General features: G+C 45.0%; 1 protein-coding gene, 2 non-coding genes and 1 pseudogene across 3 annotated transcripts; all 4 read left to right on the top strand.

Moving 5' to 3' along the window:
• Positions 1-16920: 16920 nt before the first annotated feature.
• LOC123149133 (40S ribosomal protein S18) lies at positions 16921-19293 on the top strand. Its single transcript, XM_044568664.1, has 4 exons — positions 16921-17078; positions 17175-17335; positions 17434-17622; positions 18997-19293. The coding sequence occupies exons 1-4, from the start codon at positions 17076-17078 to the stop codon at positions 19100-19102; spliced, it is 459 nt and encodes a 152-aa protein (XP_044424599.1). The 5' UTR covers positions 16921-17075; the 3' UTR covers positions 19103-19293.
• Positions 18101-18246, top strand: LOC123155230 (small nucleolar RNA F1/F2/snoR5a). Its single transcript, XR_006477287.1, has one exon. It is a non-coding gene; the product is annotated as a small nucleolar RNA F1/F2/snoR5a (small nucleolar RNA).
• Positions 18265-18339, top strand: LOC123155272 (uncharacterized; annotated as a pseudogene).
• LOC123155271 (small nucleolar RNA SNOR75) lies at positions 18410-18496 on the top strand. Its single transcript, XR_006477324.1, has one exon. It is a non-coding gene; the product is annotated as a small nucleolar RNA SNOR75 (small nucleolar RNA).
• Positions 19294-20226: the final 933 nt, after the last annotated feature.

Raw genomic sequence — 20226 nt, 5'->3', positions numbered from 1 at the left:
GCTTAGGGTTAGATTTTATACGAGGAATGGGTTAGACGGGCTCCAGCGGGCTTCGGCGGGCTCTGGGGCCGTACTAGGCCAGTTCATGATGAATTCTTAGAACTTCACCGAAAATCCGTCATGTATTAACTGATTTCTTGTAGTGGGTGCTCCGCAGGGGTGGCTGCGTGGTAATGTCGGAGTACCTACACCACCTTCTATCGAGGCGCACAAGTGTCTCATTGAACCTGCGGGGACAGAGTAAGTGCCTCTCAATCATATTTTCAACACATGACGGCATTTTCTTATTGTACACATGGCAATCCTTTGATTCTTTTGCAGTAACTGGATCCTTCGTGGAAAGGGCCGTAAATTGAACGGCCTTATCACTGTCTTGTTGAAGGAGTTTTGGCCTGGCCTATTCTGCCCGCGGCCAGACAGGGACCCGAAGCTGCGGGTTTTGGCCACGAGCTAGGCCCACTACGAAGCTTGCAGCAACGCGGAGTATGGGACGACCACTAAGGCCGTGATCACCAAATTTTGGGTAAGTTCTCTTTTGAATCACTTATCTTCAGTTTCGTTCATAGTTTATCATTGAATCACTCAACTCATGCCTTGTTTGCTTCTGGTTTATGCATGATTGCGGCAACTCTATAGAGTTCTTGACGAGCACAAGGCCAGAGCCGACGTGGTCTTACTTGCGGCTGCAAAGAAGAAAGCTCGTCAGTTGCAGTACGAGGTGCGCTGGATTGCCATCTCGCAGTACTACCACATCTACCTACACCAAAAGATGACCAAAACTCAAGTGTAGAGGCAATGACTTACCTTGAACAGGGAGCAGTTCATGATGGTAACTATTACTGACTTTTCATTGTTTCAAGCAGTCAACTATATGTTTCGTGCTCACATGTCATGCTTCCAAAATTTGCATAGGTTGTTCCTTGTTGGTGCTATGGAAGGCATTACGATGGGCGAGTTTGGTGGATAGGTGGCTCGACGATGATGCAGAGTTTGCTGCCAAGAGCATCAAGGCCCGGGCTAACCGTGGAAAAGACGGGACACACGACCAAGGAAATAGGAACCACTGGGGCTTCAAGGCCATGAAGGTATATCTATATGCATGATGCATTTTTGTTCTTCTTTACCGTCATGTTCTGATGTATGGCTAACTTATGTTTGACATTGCAGGATGACAAGTTGAAGAGGCCGCTCTCAGACATTGAGTCATGGAAGCTGGCCCACGAGCGGAGTGATCGCAAGGACGGCGAGAGCCAGTACTACGGCAAGACCGAGGAGCACCTGGAGTCTTACACTCAGAACTATCAGAAGTTGCATCCGGATGTTCCTGTTCCTGAGGTCGCCCAGTCTCAGATTGATGACATGGCGGTGGTGGCCATCTAGGGGAAGTCACATGGCCGGTATCCGTGTTTCGATGGCTTGATCACTCCTTCGATCTCGTACACACGGCTTCGGGCTACCAACCCGAGCTAGTTAGAGAGTACGGGGCGTTCACAGACTCCCTTAGCCCGCCAGCATGCTGTAAGTACTTCCCCTTTATCTTCTTTCTCTCTAGCATTCTTAGTTTATTTTCAGCATTGCAAACTTAGAAACAACCTAAATTACGTAGGCATATAAGGCCTTTGTCGAGAATAGGAATCTCGAGGTGCGAGAGTACTTGCAACGAGTGAAGACAAACGATGATTACAACCGTCAGATGATGATGGTTAGTTTTGCCCTCTTAAAACCAAGCTAAATTTTTGCACTTTCATTCCTCTGACCTTCTAGTTTGCTTGTTTAACTAACATCCAGGCTATGTTAGCGTCTTGGAGTAACCGCACAGAACCACCACAAATGGGACCCCCCCCACCACCACCTGCAGGAGAACCCCCACACGTGCCCACGTTCGATGAATGGGTGGCACTAGGCAGTGATAGTCCGGTTAGTACATTTGCCTAACTACTAACAAACTAGTTCTCATTCATTCAACACTATCATATCATATTTACGGTTAGAACCTTCTCTCAAACATGTAGGGGACCGGTGGATCGACTCCTCCTTCGTCGACCCCAGTCACTCCGATCTGGCAGAGTGATGGTGGTCACGGTGGCGGTTTTGGCGGAGGTGGTCTTGGCGGTGATGGTTTTGGCGGAGGTAGTCTTGATGGTGGTGGTTTTGGCGGAGGTGGTTTTGGCGGAGGTGGTCTTGCTTGATGTCGATGATGATACCCGTGCATGTGGCTGTCGTGCCATACCTTTCATGTTTCTACTTGTTAGTTTCTGCTTTGAAATGATGTTCCATGTCTTGCACTACTTTTATGTTTATGAACTTTCGCCGGTGATGATCTTTAGATGATGAACTTGACTATGTTTAAATGATGATGATGAACTTGAGTATGTTTAGATGATGAACTGTCATATTTCTGCATAATCCCATATTATTCTGCTTTGAAATGCTGTCAAATGAATTGAAAAAGAGAAAACAGGGGGAAAAAGAAAACTATGCCTACGGCAAAGCCGTCGGCATAGATGAGCCCAGGGCTTGCCACGTGGCATTCCTTCTATGCCTACGGCAAAGCCGTAGGCATAGCCCTACCACCAGGAGGCACCACGGAATGCCACGTGGCAGAGGTATGCCGACGACTTTACCGTCGGCATAGATTTCCAACTATGCCGACGGCCAAGCCATCGGCATACCTCTGCCATGTGGCTTCCCGTGAATCGTCAGCGCTTTTGACGGTGCCGTCCGTTGCCATCAGGCGAAAAACACTGCCGACGGCTGTCGCTGGGCCGTCGGCATAGGCCCCTATGCCGACGGTCTGACAAGACTACGCTGACGTAATCTACCCCGACGGGGCTATGCCGACGGTAGCCGTAGGCATATATCTATGCCGACAGGAAATGACCTATGCCGACGGCCCTAGGCCGCGAGTTCGGTAGTGGCAGTCCCTTCTTGTCGCAAGGGCTTTTTCGCAATTTAGTCCTTCGAACTTTCCCGACCAAACTCGCAGTCCACCCCGTCTCCTTCCTCGCTCTCTTCATCGCTCCCCCACTCCGGCGATGGCGCTGCCTCCGACCCTCCGCCCCACGCCCCACGCCACCTTGCTCCCCCACCCACCTCTCCGCCGCACCACGTAGTCGTCGCCTCCCCCCATGCCGCCGCCTCGTTCCCCTGCCAAAACAGAGCAAGCGGCAAGGTTCGATTTTGTCGCCGCCTGGTTCACCTGCGCGTCGTGGATCACCTCCTCGCCGGCTAGCCTCCGTCGACCTCATCCCTTCCCCCCATAGCCCCACCCCGCCGCTCCCATGTCATCTTCGGCCGGCGGCCCTGCCACGCCGCAGCTCCTTCACCAGCAAGTCGACGCCGCCTTCCACCCCATATCATCGTCGCCAGCAGGTAGACGACGCCGTCCACTCTTGTTCAGCCACGGCACCATCATCCAGCACCCCAAGGCCGTCCACTCCTGTTTCAAGATTTCAGATTCAGAGGTGAGTACTAAAACTACTTGATGCTAAGATTCAGACTAAAGTTCACTGTCAAAACTGTCAATTTGCTCCTTGATGTGGGCATTTCTAGTTTGATCCAAAGTTTCAGAAGATTAAGCGACCCATTCGCACATCTAGAGCCAACGTAACGCGTCAATAATTCATCGGCGTTTGTTTACTGATTGCCGCTAAAGTTTGATGCTTTCGATCTGGCCATGATTGGGAGAGAGAGGGAGATGTAAAACAAGATGAGATAGAAACTAGTTCTTCTACAACTTGTATCTGGTTTCACACCCTTTTCTTTAGATCTAGGTGTTGGGGAACGTAGTAATTTCAAAAAAAAATTCCTACGCACACGCAAGATCATGGTGATGCATAGCAACAAGAGGGGAGAGTGTTGTCTACGTACCCTCGTAGACCGGAAGCGGAAGCGTTAGCACAACGCGGTTGATGTAGTCGTACGTTTTCACGGCCCGACCGATCAAGCACCGAAACAACGGCACCTCCGAGTTCTAGCACACGTTCAGCTCGATGACAATCCCCGGACTTCGATCCAGCAAAGTGTCGGGGAAGAGTTCTGTCAGCACGACGGCGTGGTGACGGTCTTGATGTTCTACCGTCGCAGGGCTTCGCCTAAGCACCGCTACAATATTATCGAGGATTATGGTGGAGGGGGGCACCGCACACGGCTAAGAGAACGATCACGAAGATCAACTTGTGTGTCTAGAGGTGCCCCTACCCCTGTATATAAAGGAGCAAGGGGGGAGGCTGGCCGGCCCTTGAGGCGCGCCAAGGAGGGGGGAGTCCTCCTCCTAGTAGGAGTAGGACTCCCCTTTCCTAGTCCAACTAGGAAGAGGGAAGGGGGAAGGAAAGAGAGGGAGAGGGAGAGGGAAAGAGGGGCCGCGCCCCCCTCCCCTAGTCCAATTCGGACTCCCCATGGGAGGGGGCGCGCCACCTCCTGGGCTGCTTCCCTCTCTCTCCCCTCAGGCCCACTAAGGCCCAATACTTCCCCGGGGGGTTCCGGTAACCCTTCCGGCACTCCGGTTTTCTCCAAAATCACCCGAAACACTTCCGGTGTCCGAATATAGCCGTCCAATATATTGATCTTTATGTCTCGACCATTTCGAGACTCCTCGTCATGTCTGTGATCATATCCGGGACTCCGAACAACCTTCGGTACATCAAAATATATAAACTCATAATGAAACTGTCATCGTAACGTTAAGCGTGCGGACCCTACGGGTTCGAGAACAATGTAGACATGACCGAGACACGTCTCCAGTCAATAACCAATAGCAGAACCTGGATGCTCATATTGGCTCCCACATATTCTACGAAGATCTTTTATCGGTCAGACCGCATAACAACATACGTTGTTCCCTTTGTCATCGGTATGTTACTTGCCCGAGATTTGATCGTCGGTATCTCAATACCTAGTTCAATCTCGTTACCGGCAAGTCTCTTTACTCGTTCCGTAATACATCATCCCGCAACTAACTTATTAGTTGCAATGCTTGCAAGGCTTATGTGATGTGCATTACCGAGAGGGCCCAGAGATACCTCTCCGACAATCGGAGTGACAAATCCTAATCTCGAAATACGCCAACCCAACAAGTACCTTCGGAGACACCTGTAGAGCACCTTTATAATCACCCAGTTACGTTGTGACGTTTGGTAGCACACAAAGTGTTCCTCGGTAAACGGGAGTTGCATAATCTCATAGTCATAGGAACATGTATAAGTCATGAAGAAAGCAATAGCAACAAACTAAATGATCAAGTGCTAAGCTAACGAAATGGGTCAAGTCAATCACATCATTCTCCTAATGATGTGATCCCGTTAATCAAATGACAACTCATGTCTATGGTTAGGAAACTTAACCATCTTCGATCAACGAGCTAGTCAAGTAGAGGCATACTAGTGACACTATGTTTGTCTATGTATTCACACATGTATTATGTTTCCGGTTAATACAATTCTAGCATGAATAATAAACATTTATCATGATATAAGGAAATAAATAATAACTTTATTATTGCCTCTAGGGCATATTTCCTTCAGTCTCCCACTTGCACTAGAGTCAATAATCTAGATTACACAGTAATGATTCTAACACCCATGGAGCCTTGGTGTTGATCATGTTTTGCTCGTGGAAGAGGCTTAGTCAGCGGGTCTGCAACATTCAGATCCGTATGTATCTTGCAAATTTCTATGTCTCCCACTTGGACTAAATCCCGAATGGAATTGAAGCGTCTCTTGATGTGCTTGGTTCTCTTGTGAAATCTGGATTCCTTTGCCAAGGCAATTGCACCAGTATTGTCACAAAAGATTTTCATTGGACCCGATGCACTAGGTATGACACCTAGATCGGATATGAACTCCTTCATCCAGACTCCTTCATTTGCTTCTTCCGAAGCAGTACTCTGCTTCACATGTAGATCCCGCCATGACGCTTTGTTTTGAACTGCACCAACTGACAGCTCCTCCGTTTAGTAAAAATACGTATCCGGTTTGCGATTTAGAATCGTCCGGATCAGTGTCAAAGCTTGCATCAACGTAACCATTTACGATGAGCTCTTTGTCACCTCCATATACGAGAAACATATCCTTAGTCCTTTTCAGGTATTTCAGGATGTTCTTGACCGCTGTCCAGTGATCCACTCCTGGATTACTTTGGTACCTCCCTGCTAGACTTATAGCAAGGCACACATCAGGTCTGGTACACAGCATTGCATACATGATAGAGCCTATGGCTGAAGCATAGGGAACATCTTTCATTTTCTCTCTATCTTCTGCGGTGGTCGGACATTGAGTCTTACTCAACTTCACACCTTGTAACACAGGCAAGAACCCTTTCTTTGCTTGATCCATTTTGAACTTCTTCAAAACCTTGTCAAGGTATGTGCTTTGTGAAAGTCCAATTAAGCGTCTTGATCTATCTCTATAGATCTTAATGCCCAATATGTAAGCAGCTTCACCGAGGTCTTTCATTGAAAAACTCTTATTCAAGTATCCCTTTATGCTATCCAGAAATTCTATATTATTTCCAATCAATAATATGTCATCCACATATAATATCAGAAATGCTACAGAGCTCCCACTCACTTTCTTGTAAATACAGGCTTCTCCAAAAGTCTGTACAAAACCAAATGCTTTGATCACACTATCAAAGCGTTTATTCCAACTCCGAGAGGCTTGCACCAGTCCATAAATGGATCGCTGGAGCTTGCACACTTTGTTAGCTCCCTTTGGATCGACAAAACCTTCTGGTTGCATCATATACAACTCTTCTTCCAGAAATCCATTCAGGAATGCAGTTTTGACATCCATTTGCCAAATTTCATAATCATAAAATGCGGCAATTGCTAACATGATTCGGACAGACTTAAGCATCGCTACGGGTGAGAAGGTCTCATCGTAGTCAATCCCTTGAACTTGTCGAAAACCTTTTGCAACAAGTCGAGCTTTATAGACAGTAACATTACCGTCAGCGTCAGTCTTCTTCTTGAAGATCCATTTATTCTCAATTGCTTGCCGATCAACGGGCAAGTCAACCAAAGTCCACACTTTGTTCTCATACATGGATCCCATCTCAGATTTCATGGCTTCTAGCCATTTTGCGGAATCTGGGCTCACCATCGCTTCTTCATAGTTCGTAGGTTCATCATGATCTAGTAGCATGACTTCCAGAACAGGATTACCGTACCACTCTGGTGCGGATCTTACTCTGGTTGATCTACGAGGTTCGGTAGTAACTTGATCTGAAGTTTCATGATCAGTATCATTAGCTTCCTCACTAATTGGTGTAGGTGTCACAGAAACCGGTTTCTGTGATGTAATACTTTCCAATAAGGGAGCAGGTATACTTACCTCATCAAGTTCTACTTTTCTCCCACTCACTTCTTTCGAGAGAAACTCCTTCTCTAGAAAAACTCCGAATTTAGCAACAAAAGTCTTGCCTTCGGATCTGTGATAGAAGGTGTACCCAATAGTCTCCTTTGGGTATCCTATGAAGACACATTTCTCCGATTTGGGTTCGAGCTTATCAGGTTGAAGCTTTTTCACATAAGCATCGCAGCCCCAAACTTTTAGAAACGACAACTTTGGTTTCTTGCCAAACCACAGTTCATAAGGCGTCGTCTCAACGGATTTCGATGGTGTCCTATTTAACATGAATGCAGCCGTCTCTAAAGCATAACCCCAAAATGATAACGGTAAATCAGTAAGAGACATCATAGATCGCACCATATCTAATAAAGTACGATTACGACGTTCGGACACACCATTACGTTGTGGTGTTCCGGGTGGCGTGAGTTGCTAAACTATTCCGCATTGTTTCAAATGTAGACCAAACTCGTAACTCAAATATTCTTCTCCACGATCAGATCGTAGAAACTTTATTTTCTTGTTACGATGATTTTCAACTTCACTTTGAAATTCTTTGAACTTTTCAAATGTTTCAGACTTATGTTTCATTAAGTAGATATACCCATATCTACTTAAATCATCTGTGAAGGTGAGAAAATAACGATATCCGCCACGAGCCTCAACATACATCTGTATGTATGATTTCCAACAAATCCGTTGCTCTCTCCATAGTACCGGAGAAAGGCGTTTTAGTCATCTTACCCATGAGGCACGGTTTGCAAGTACCAAGTGATTCATAATCAAGTGGTTCCAAAAGTCCATCAGTATGGAGTTTCTTCATGCGCTTTACACCGATATGACCTAAACGGCAGTGCCACAAATAAGTTGCACTATCATTATCAACTCTGCATCTTTTGATTTCAACATTACGAATATGTGTATCACTACTATCAAGATTCATCAAAAATAGACCACTCTTCAAGGGTGCATGACCATAAAAGATATTACTCATATAAATAGAACAACCATTATTCTCTGATTTAAATGAATAACCGTCTCGCATCAAACAAGATCCAGATATAATGTTCATGCTCAACGATGGCACCAAATAACAATTATTTAGGTCTAATACTAATCCTGAAGGTAGATGTAGAGGTAGCATGCCGACCGCGATCACATCGACTTTGGAACCATTTCCCATGCGCATTGTTACCTCGTCCTTAGCCAATCTTCGCTTGATCCGTAGCCCCTGTTTCGAGTTGCAAATGTTAGCAACAGAACCAGTATCAAATACCCAGGTGCTACTGCGAGTATTAGTAAGGTACACATCAATAACATGTATATCACATATACCTTTGTTCACTTTGCCATCCTTCTTATCCGCCAAATACTTGGGGCAGTTCCGCTTCCAGTGACCAGTCTGCTTGCAGTAGAAGCACTCAGTTTCAGGCTTAGGTCCAGACTTGGGTTTCTTCTCCTGAGCAGCAACTTGTTCGTTGTTCTTCTTGAAGTTCCCTTTCTTCTATCCTTTGCCCTTTTTCTTGAAACTAGTGGTCTTATTGACCATCAACACTTGATGCTCCTTGATTTCTACCTCCACGGCTTTTAGCATTGCGAAGAGCTCAGGAATAGTCTTATTCATCCCTTGCATATTATAGTTCATCACGAAGCTTTTGTAGCTTGGTGGCAGTGATTGAAGAACTCTGTCAATGACACTATCAACAGGAAGATTAACCCCCAGTTGAGTCAAGTGATTATGATACCCAGACATTTTGAGTATATGTTCACTAACAGAACTATTCTCCTCCATCTTGCAGCTATAGAACTTATTGGAGACTTCATATCTCTCAATCCGGGCATTTGCTTGAAATATTAACTTCAACTCCTGGAACATCTCATATGCTCCATGACGTTCAAAACGTCGTTGAAGACCCGGTTCTAAGCCGTAAAGCATGGCACACTGAACTATCGAGTAGTCATCAGCTTTGCTCTGCCAGACGTTCATAACATCTGGTGTTGCTCCTGCAGCAGGCTTGGCACTTAGCGGTGCTTCCAGGACGTAATTCTTCTGTGCAGCAATGAGGATAATCCTCAAGTTACGGACCCAGTCCGTGTAATTGCTACCATCATCTTTCAACTTTGCTTTCTCAAGGAACGCATTAAAATTCAATGGAACAACAGCACGAGCCATCTATCTACAATCAAACATAGACAAGCAAGATACTATCAGGTACTAAGTTCATGATAAATTGAAGTTCAATTAATCATATTACTTAAGAACTCCCACTTAGAAAGATATCCTTCTAATCCTCTAAGTGATCACGTGATCCAAATCAACTAAACCATGTCAGATCATCATGTGAGATGGAGTAGTATCAATGGTGAACATCAATATGTTGATCATATCTACTATATGATTCACGCTCGACCTTTCGGTCTCCATGTTCCGAGGCCATATCTGTTATATGCTAGGCTCATCAAGTTAAACCTGAGTATTCCGCGTGTGCAACTGTTTTGCACCCGTTGTATTTGAACGTAGAGCCTATCACACCCAATCATCACGTGGTGTCTCAGCACGAAGAACTTTCGCAATGGTGCATACTCAGGGAGAACACTTATACTTTGATAATTTAGTGAGGGATCATCTTATAATGCTACCGTCAATCAAAGCAAGATAAGATGCATAAAAGATAAACATCACATGCAATCAATATAAGTGATATGATATGGCCATCATCATCTTGTGCTTGTGATCTCCATCTTCGAAGCACCGTCATGATCACCATCATCACCGGCGCAACACCTTGATCACCATCGTAGCATCATTGTCGTCTCACCAATCTTATGCTTCCACGACTATCGCTACCGCTTAGTGATAAAGTAAAGCATTACAGTGTAATTGCATTGCATACAATAAAGCGACAACCATATGGCTCCTGCCAGTTGCCGATAACTTGGTTACAAAACATGATCATCTCATACAATAAAATTTAGCATCATGTCTTGACCATATCACATCACAACATGCCCTACAAAAACAAGTTAGACGTCCTCTACTTTGTTGTTGCAAATTTTACGTGGCTGCTACGGGCTTAGCAAGAACCGTTCTTACCTACGCATCAAAACCACAACGATAGTTTGTCAAGTTGGTGCTGTTTTAACCTTCGCAAGGACCGGGCGTAGACACACTCGGTTCAACTAAAGTTGAAGAAACTGACACCCGCCAGCCACCTGTGTGCAAAGCATGTCAGTAGAACCAGTCTCGCGTAAGCGTACGCATAATGTCGGTCCGCGCCGCTTCATCCAACAATACCGCCGAACCAAAGTATGACATGCTGGTAAGCAGTATGACTTATATCGCCCACAACTCACTTGTGTTATACTCGTGCACAACATCAATGTATAAAACCTAGGCTTTGATACCACTATTGGGGAACATAGTAATTTCAAAAAAATTCCTACGCACATGCAAGATCATGGTGATGCATACCAACGAGAGGGGAGAGTGTTGTCTACGTACCCTCGTAGACCGAAAGCGGAAGCGTTAGCACAACGCGGTTGATGTAGTCGTATTTTTTCACGGCCCGACCGATCAAGCACCGAAACTACGGCACCTCCGAGTTCTAGCACACGTTCAACTCAATGACGATCCCCGGACTCCGATCCAGCAAAGTGTCGGGGAAGAGTTCTGTCAGCACGACGGCCTGGTGACGATCTTGATGTTCTACCGTCGCATGGCTTCGCCTAAGCACCGCTACAATATTATCGAGGATTATGGTGGAGGGGAGCACCGCACACGGCTAAGAGAACGATCACAAAGATCAACTTGTGTGTCTAGAGGTGCCCCCTGCCCCTGTATATAAAGGAGCAAGGGGGGAGGCCGGCCGGCCCTTGAGGCGCGCCAAGGAGGGGGGAGTCCTCCTCCTAGTAGGAGTAGGACTCCCCTTTCCTAGTCCAACTAGGAAGAGGGAAGGGGGAAGGAAAGAGAGGGAGAGGGAGAGGGAAAGAGGGGCCGCGCCCCCCTCCCCTAGTCCAATTCGGACTCCCCATGGGAGGGGGCGCGCCACCTCCTGGGCTGCTGCCCTCTCTCTCCCCTCAGGCCCACTAAGGCCCAATACTTCCCCGGGGGGTTCCGGTAACCCTTTCGGCACTCCGGTTTTCTCTGAAATCACCCGAAACACTTCCGGTGTCCGAATATAGCCGTCCAATATATTGATCTTTATGTCTCGACCATTTCGAGACTCCTCGTCATGTTCATGATCATATCCCAGACTCCGAACAACCTTCGGTACATCAAAATATATAAACTCATAATGAAACTGTCATCGTAACGTTAAGCGTGCGGACCCTACGGGTTCGAGAACAATGTAGACATGATCGAGACACGTCTCCGGTCAATAACCAATAGCGGAACCTAGATGCTCATATTGGTTCCCACATATTCTATGAAGATCTTTTATCGGTCAGACCGCATAACAACATATGTTGTTCCCTTTTGTCATGGGTATGTTACTTGCCCGAGATTTGATCGTCGGTATCTCAATACCTAGTTCAATCTCGTTACCGGCAAGTCTCTTTACTCGTTTCGTAATACATCATCCCGCAACTAACTTATTAGTTGCAATGCTTGCAATGCTTATGTGATGTGCATTCCTGAGAGGGCCCAGAGATACCTCTCCGACAATCGGAGTGACAAATCCTAATCTTGAAATACGCCAACCCAACAAGTACCTTCGGAGACACCTGTAGAGCACCTTTATAATCACCCAGTTACGTTGTGACGTTTGGTAGCACACAAAGTGCTCCTCCGGTAAACGGGACTTGCATAATCTCATAGTCATAGGAACATGTATAAGTCATGAAGAAAGCAATAGCAACAAACTAAACGATCAAGTGCTAAGCTAATGAAATGGGTCAAGTCAATCACATCATTCTCCTAATGATGTGATCCCGTTAATCAAACGACAACTCATGTCTATGGTTAGGAAACTTAACCATCTTCGATCAACGAGCTAGTCAAGTAGACGCATACTAGTGACACTATGTTTGTCTATGTATTCACACATGTATTATGTTTCCGGTTAATACAATTTTAGCATAAATAATAAACATTTATCATGATATAAGGAAATAAATAATAACTTTATTATTACCTCTAGGGCATATTTCCTTCACTAGGGACATAGGTCATGCTGGCATGGTAGCTTACATTGTAGTGCTGATGCAGAGGTCTCCTCTACTTGGGTTAAATTAAGGCGGTGACATCACGTCTCGGTGTTAGAGTTCGTTTATCAGCATGCTGTCTGGTAATTAAGCAAATCAAACCAGGTTCAAGTGAATGCTGCTAATTCTTTTTCATTTGGTTTGTAGTGTAGCTTTCCATAATAGGGGACTATAGACACTTTATTTCTTTTTTTTTAACGGTGCTACGGCGCGCTTACTATAGAAACTTCGTGACTGTAGTTGCTGCTGCACTAGCACTTGTGGTGCAGCTAGCTAGAAGCTAAGCTTGCCTGAATTATTTGTTCGGCTTAATTATCTGCTACTCTCATCATGTAAACAAATCGAGACCATTCTACATGCTTGTTTGTGACTAAGAAAGAGTAAAGTAACGGTAATTAACAAAGAGTAAAGTACTCCTTGATGTGGGCATCCTCATTGGTTGTAAAGCAAAGCAATTTGACATTTTCAATCATGAGTAAATCAGAAACTAGTCTCAGCTTGAGACCCTTGTGCATTTTCTTTTTTCTTTCAGTGAACTAGTCTAGCTATTGAGTCATGATGTACTGTAGTTTTTTATTTAAATGTTTAATTGACAAATCATTTTAAATGGTGTGCACAGGTTTCGGTGAACTAGTCTTAGCTTAAAATAGCTAACTGAATTTTGTCAGTGGAATGGATCTTTTTGAACCACTCTGAATTCTGTTTCTGAAAAATAGTCGGGTCATCTTCACATCCTGTGTTGTGTGTGTTTCTGAAAAAAAATAGTTAACTGAATTTAAATGTTGTTAATGCATTAGAATTTTAGAATGACTGAATTTTCAGCCAAGTTTGTTTCTGAACAGTAGTGACATGGAGTAGTGTAGTGGTCCTGTAGTGACCAAAATTTCAAATACTCTTTGTAAGTTGGTGAAAATACGAGAGGGGCGTTTTGGAGGCCGAGCTACGTGGCTCCTGTTATCTCGTCCAGCCATTGTCACGTTGTGATTTGCGTGGCCTGCTTTTCACACTACTATACGCTGGCTGTTTGGTGGGAATACAGCAGTGCCATGCGTTGGTGTGCTTGTTGTGTATATGGGTATCCGTTCTGTCTCATTGCACGAACAAGTAGGCAAGCTGTGCTGATGGCTGCGGACTGCGGTGTGTGTTAATAAGAGCAGATGGTTGAGTTTAATGCTGAGCGTGACAGGAAGTAAAGGATTCCCAACAGTGAGACTACGCATACAGCTGAGATGGCTAGTGTTGACCAAGTAAATTGCTTTCTATATTTGAAAATTCTGAGAACAAAATATGACATTGTTATTTTTAACGGATATCAGAGAACAAAAAAATGAACTACAACAGAAAATTCATATACATTAAGATATAAAAAGGTTGGGATACTTGGCGAGTTATTATTTTTTAAATATCTGAAAATGTAGTCACATACTCGATATGATGCATTGTCATGCTATTGCGACAAAATGGATTAAATCCTCTAACTATGGAATGTTCGGAAGTAGGAAACGGCCAACGGGTTAGAAAACGTAGTCGCATACTCGATATGATGTATTGTCATGCTATGTCAAGAAAATGGATTAATTCCCTATTTATGGGGTGATCCGAACGAGGATATGACCAAAGGGTTCACAATGTCTCCTAGCATGCTAGGGCCGTGGATGTCGAGAAAATTGAAATAAGTCAATTCATACGACAATTTTGTATGGATGGTTAGTTGGTCGATGAAAAATTTGGTCGAGGTCCTGCTGAAATCAAATAATTTTGTGTGTATGGCACCACATGCGCATCACCATTATATGGTATATTGTACAAGGCCCTTGGTATTGAGATTTTGCTTGGTGTTTGACAATTTAGAAGGGATAGTAAGTATGCATTGTAGTGGCCTGACGTCTACATTAGGAGTCGTGCGGATGATGCTTTAGAATTCTCAATTACGATGTGTCGGCTTTTTTAATATGGCGCCCATGGATGGTCAGTTTGTCTTAAAGAAAAATATAATAGATAAAACAAAAACTTGAAAATAAGATTTGTCGGTGATTCGATGTTTGCCTTTATATAGGTCTATTTCATAGCACGGACCGGCATCCTTCTAATCTCGTACCATCTACAATGAAAGTCATGCATAGCGGTCTTTAGAATACTTAATTAGATGATTCCGATGTTTTAATATCACTCTCGTGATATTAAGCAAGTGTTTTTGTTTAAAACAGTTTAAACATAAAGGATAAAAATGGATCTTTTTATATGTAGGTGGTTCGAGGTTTGTTCTTTTTATTGTTGCATCCATGATCCATTGAGTGCTGGAGCAGAGGCCGGTCGGAGGTGGTGGTCGGGAGGGAGGTATGTAGGTATTTTGCGGAAGATGATATTTTTGGATGAACCGATTGTGGTGTCAAATTCAGAGCATTGCTTATATCGTCCACATAAAATTTTGGTAGTTCGGTGCACATTTGATCCATGTCATTTTCCAAACGTTTTTTTTTTTGAATCATTTTCCAAACGATTTTACATGATCATTATACAAGCAAAACATCAGCATGGGGGCTCTCATCCATTTTAAGTAAACCAGGAAAAGTCACCAAGGTTAAACGGTGGAGACAAGCTCCAGTTTGCACAGATAAAATTTAACTCAAAAATATATTGGAGGTGTAATTATAGCGCCAAGGTAGTGTGAGTGTGATGGCAGTTGTCTTGGCTGGATTGATCTCCTAATTAAATGACTCTACCTGTCCGTGGACTTTAATTAGCTGCCCTCAGTGGTAGAGGCGACAGCCTTTACCACAGGTGGTAGGACGTCTGACATGGGATGGCACTTTTGCTGAAGGTAGAATACGGTGGCTTGGAAACAGCTGGAGGATGAAATACGCGACAGTAATACAGGGGCCGCACCTGACAGCCACAAAGATTGACATGCAGGATAAAGAGCACCATGAAGCTCGGCCTCCAAACAGCATTTTCGGTGAAAATACCCCTTATATACTCTTTGCAAGTTGGTGAGAATACTTCATGCTCAAGATGTTTTTTTGCAGAAAATGTTGCCATACTCAAGTTTTTTGCTGAAAATACTCCATGTATGAACAAATTGCAATAAATTCCAACATTCTATGCCAGTTTAAACATTCAACATTCTGTAGCGTGGCGGTGTGAAACTAACAGTGTAAACATTCTACGTCAGTTGCTGGTAGCAAAATATCGAAGTTCAGTACAGGTGTTGCTGCTGGAATCGCAGTAGCCGGTGGGGTTCTTGTGATTGCCCTCATTTTCGTGGGACTATTCGCTTTGCGACCGAAGAGAAGGAACAAGGAACTAAAAGAACGAAGCACCGACCCTTTTGGTAAGGATAAATGTACAAACTGGTCTTGCAGTTTCTGTTACACCAGTAGCATTTTTTAACACAAGTCGGTTACTTAATTATCACGTATGTACACATGTGCCATGCATAAATAGTGTTATCTTGAATGCCTAATTTAGGTCACATATCTTATGAGTTAATTTTTGATACAGCAAGCAACAACATGACGAAGAGATTACAACAACGATAGTCGCTACAGATCAATCGACAGGGGAAGAAGAGCAAAAGACCAGAGATTATACTGTACCTTCTTCTTCTTCTTCTTCTTCTTCTTCTTCTTCTTCTTCTTCAGAGAAGATGAGCATCGAAGAAGAGCAGGTCAGCATGAGCACGAGCTCCACCGGCAAGCATGCAGCATGGGCGAGCGTGCACGCACCCGAACATGGATGATACTCCAATGGCAGCGGCACCGGTTTTTGGTCACCGGAGGAGCTACTGACGAGCTCCAATGGCAGACCACCACGGGCAGGCGAACCAGCAACCAATCGACAGGGAAAAAGTGATGTGGAGGACCCGAAGATCACCCTGGAGCTGTTGAGCCGCTCGGGGAACCAGAGGAGGAGCGATGGCATTGAGCTCGTGTGCGGAATCGGCGGCCAGAGTGGGAGGAGTCCGTCGATCAGCGGCTTCCCAGCAAGCGTGGCTCAAGGAGGGCGTAGGTATCGGCGAGGCGGAGCTCTTGGTATGCTCAAAATATGATGATGTATTTTTCATGTACCAAAAATGAATAATGAAAAAAAAGTTAAGGACTTGAAAAGAAAAATGTGCGCGGACATAATGCGGCCGGGATGCGTCCGCGCACTGAGCGCACGGCCACCGCATCCCAGGACAGGCCCGAACACGACCCCATCGCCCTACCCAAACGGACAAAATCTGGACAAAACGGACGTCCGTTTGGGGTCGCGGCGCGGTGGAGTTGGCCTGAGAGAATTCGAAGCTCCCCCTCCCTACGGCCCGTTCAAAAAGAGGCCGAGAAAGTCCAGAAAAAGGCCCGTTCAAAGAGAGCCCAACAAAGCCGCCCGCAGATCACAGCCGTCCGCACTAGGGTTTCACTCGGGTATATAATTCGTCCCCGTCCCCACCTCCAAAACGCTCTAACGCCAATCTCCTCCCCCTCCAGCCCCCTCGCGCCCCAGCCGACGCCGCCGCCGCCGTCGCCGCCGCCGACTGCAGCAATGGTAAGCCTCTACCCCCGCCATCTCCGTCCTCCTCCTCCTCTCGCGGATCCCGCCTCCTCTCGTGTGCTGACGTCCGTGACTCTTCTTCGGCCGCAGTCGCTGATCGCGGGCGAGGAGTTCCAGCACATCCTGCGTGTGCTCAACACCAACGTCGACGGTAAGCAGAAGATCATGTTCGCGCTCACCTCCATCAAGGGTGTGGGCCGCCGCTTCTCCAACATCGTCTGCAAGAAGGCCGACATCGACATGAACAAGAGGTGAGGAACCGTCCGCCCCCCTTTCTCGCCAGATCTCGCCGTGGTGGGTGGGTCGGGGGCCTGAGCCGTGCGCTGTGTTCTGTGTGGGTGGTGTGCAGGGCCGGAGAGCTTTCCGCGGAGGAGATGGACCGCCTGATGGCGGTGGTGCACAACCCGCGCCAGTTCAAGGTGCCGGACTGGTTCCTCAACAGAAAGAAGGACTACAAGGACGGGAGGTTCTCCCAGGTCGTGTCCAACGCCGTGGACATGAAGCTCAGGGATGACCTTGAGAGGCTCAAGAAGATCAGGTATAACCTCGCTGGTCCCTCCTTTTCTTTTTGCCCCTTGCTATTGGTTGATATGTGGCTATGTGTTAGATTCGACTACTGGTGATGCTTGCACTTCACATATCAGGGCTAACCGTTCGTATCTTGCCTGGTAGTGTACAGTTTAATTTGCTACTATTAGCTAGGGTTGTTGATTGACGTAGTTTTCTGCTCAAGTCAAATCTCCTAAACACTAGAATGTCTGAAATGTCTGGGTAGCAAGTAATGCTCAGTAGTTTCTGTTTCTTGTTTTTCATTTGATTCAATCTCAAACTTCTGAAGGCAATAAATTAGAGTCTCTGGTGCGCTTCTTATAATAGTGTAAATCAGCGCTGTACGTTGCCGAGATATCTTTGGGCTAAGATTCTGGCACAAGCCATTCTTTGAGATGGCTTTTGCATTCAACTTGTCCATACATATCTTAGCACTGAACTGAATTTTGTTTGGATAGGGTTATTAGGGATGCCATGAGGTATCTGATGCTTGGTCTTCTTTCATGGCCTTGTTTCTCGTTAGATTGGCTAACAATGAGAAGGAAATGGGTTTTTGCGACACTGGCTGCTCTCATACCAGGAGCTTCCTGTTACTATACCCCCATTTACATCAATCATTTGGTTCTTTTGTTCTCGCTGATTAGATGTCCGATCCAATCCATTCCATTAAACCATGGGGACAAAATGAGGCATTTGTCGGAGAGAACATGTTAGGACTGTTGCTCTGTTGAAAACACTTTTTTTAACACCTGCCTTTGTAATTTGTAGTTCTTAGAACTCTGTGATGATGAAAACAGATGATGAGTCTGACATAATCCATTCTATTAAACCATGTGGACAATTGAGGCATTTTTCTGAGAGAACATGTGCTTCTGTGCTATTTTTTATTTATTTATTTTAGTTTGTGATTGCGTTGCTGGCACTATGAGGAGGACAGTTGGTGTCTGACGTGCCTTTCCCGTGCCTGTGCGCATACAAATTTGGACTAGCTTTTTTTATATAGCCAGTTGTTGCTTCTTTCTACAGAAATACAGAATGTTAGCTTGTATGAATGGTTATTACCTGGAACTTCTGCCAGCTCTAGGTTATAACAGTTCAATTCAGTCTATTACTTGTATCTAGATTTTATATTCTGCCCTATGCCCTTACTTGCTTAGATTCATAATTGTTATGTCTTGCAATCTGGTATTGATGGCTGTCAAAGTATTCATGTGTACCCTTCTAGTGTACCTTGTATGTGACCCAGCTGTTCTGTATGCTTTTGCCTGATGGCTGATTCCTTAAAACTTCACTGTGCGGTAGCATTGTCCTAGCTCATAGATTGTGAGCGACCACTTATGCTTGAAACCCTGCTCTTTTCCAGGAACCATCGTGGTCTGCGTCACTACTGGGGTGTGCGTGTCCGCGGTCAGCACACCAAGACTACCGGCAGGAGAGGAAAGACTGTTGGTGTCTCCAAGAAGCGATAAGCTGCTTCACAAAGATTCCTCATAGCTTTGCTACTACTGTGTTGGTCCATTTCCAGAATCTTAAGGGAGTGTTCTTATTTAGATGATTACCTTGGATGATGTTTTGCCCTAGATAATGTTTTGGTTCTGGAACCTTTAATATATTGTATCTTGAATTCTTTGTTGAACTCGTACAAGAGTTTGTTTTGCCATGTGCTTCCAGTCATTTGAATGGTTGGCAACATCATGTCTGTTCTAAGCATATCTGTGCATTACAGGTTTGTTGGCTAATTGAATCCTGGTATGTTTTTTGGGCGTGCCATTCTAGTTGTTGGTGTAATTTGTGACAACAGGGGTAATACCCCTTCCGTTCCTGAATGTTAGATGTTTTGGCAGTTCAAACTGAACTGCCAAAATGTATAAGAGGTAGAACATAGGTTGTCACGTCCTATTTAGGTGGCGTTGCTTATCTTCATAGCGTTTGAAATGGATTTAAAACATATAGTGCCTAGTGCCTACTATGGAGCCATGTATAGTGTCTATGCTGATAGTGATATATGGTGCTTAAAGAGAGATGATATAGCCGCAGTGCAAGCATCTAAACTTGTCTACTCCAATAATGCAACCTTCTCTTTGCAGGGGATTAAATGATTTTAGTATCTGTACATCAGTGCTAGTTACTATCCATAACCATTTGTGAAGTGCCGGAGCGTCATCAAGGTACTCCCTCCGTTTGGAAATACTTATGATCAAAATGGATAAAAGAAGATGTATTAGATATATTTAAATTCTAGATACATCTGTTTTTGTTCATTTTGATGACAAGTAGGGAGTATGAAACAAGCACATTTGCTATCTTAGGATAAGCACCTGCCTCAAGTCTCCCCAAAAAGGCCAAGATTCTTCTTGTGTACCGTTATTCTCCTTCTATCTTCTGTGCTGCCATCATCGAAGTCTCGGTGACATTTGTTTCGTCGCCTTAATGCCTTGGTGACATTTGTTTCGTCACGATGGATTGCACACTGGTTGCTGCCATTGTTGAAGTATCTGTACTGCTGTTTGAAGTTGGTACAGAGGCAGAACCTTGAAGACCATCACCAATTCGCATCACAATATTTTCGAAACAGAAAGGGAGTTTCACTTGA

Source organism: Triticum aestivum, chromosome 7A (genome assembly GCF_018294505.1).
Source record: "Triticum aestivum cultivar Chinese Spring chromosome 7A, IWGSC CS RefSeq v2.1, whole genome shotgun sequence".
NCBI lineage: Eukaryota > Viridiplantae > Streptophyta > Magnoliopsida > Poales > Poaceae > Triticum > Triticum aestivum.
This window is presented reverse-complemented; position numbering and strand designations above follow the sequence as displayed.

Bases quoted from the DNA above. Each gene is read 5' to 3' on its own strand.
- LOC123149133 (XM_044568664.1), top strand. The intron at 17,336-17,433 runs GTGAGGAACCGT...GGTGGTGTGCAG, and splicing joins GACATCGACATGAACAAGAG to GGCCGGAGAGCTTTCCGCGG. The intron at 17,623-18,996 runs GTATAACCTCGC...GCTCTTTTCCAG, and splicing joins GAGAGGCTCAAGAAGATCAG to GAACCATCGTGGTCTGCGTC.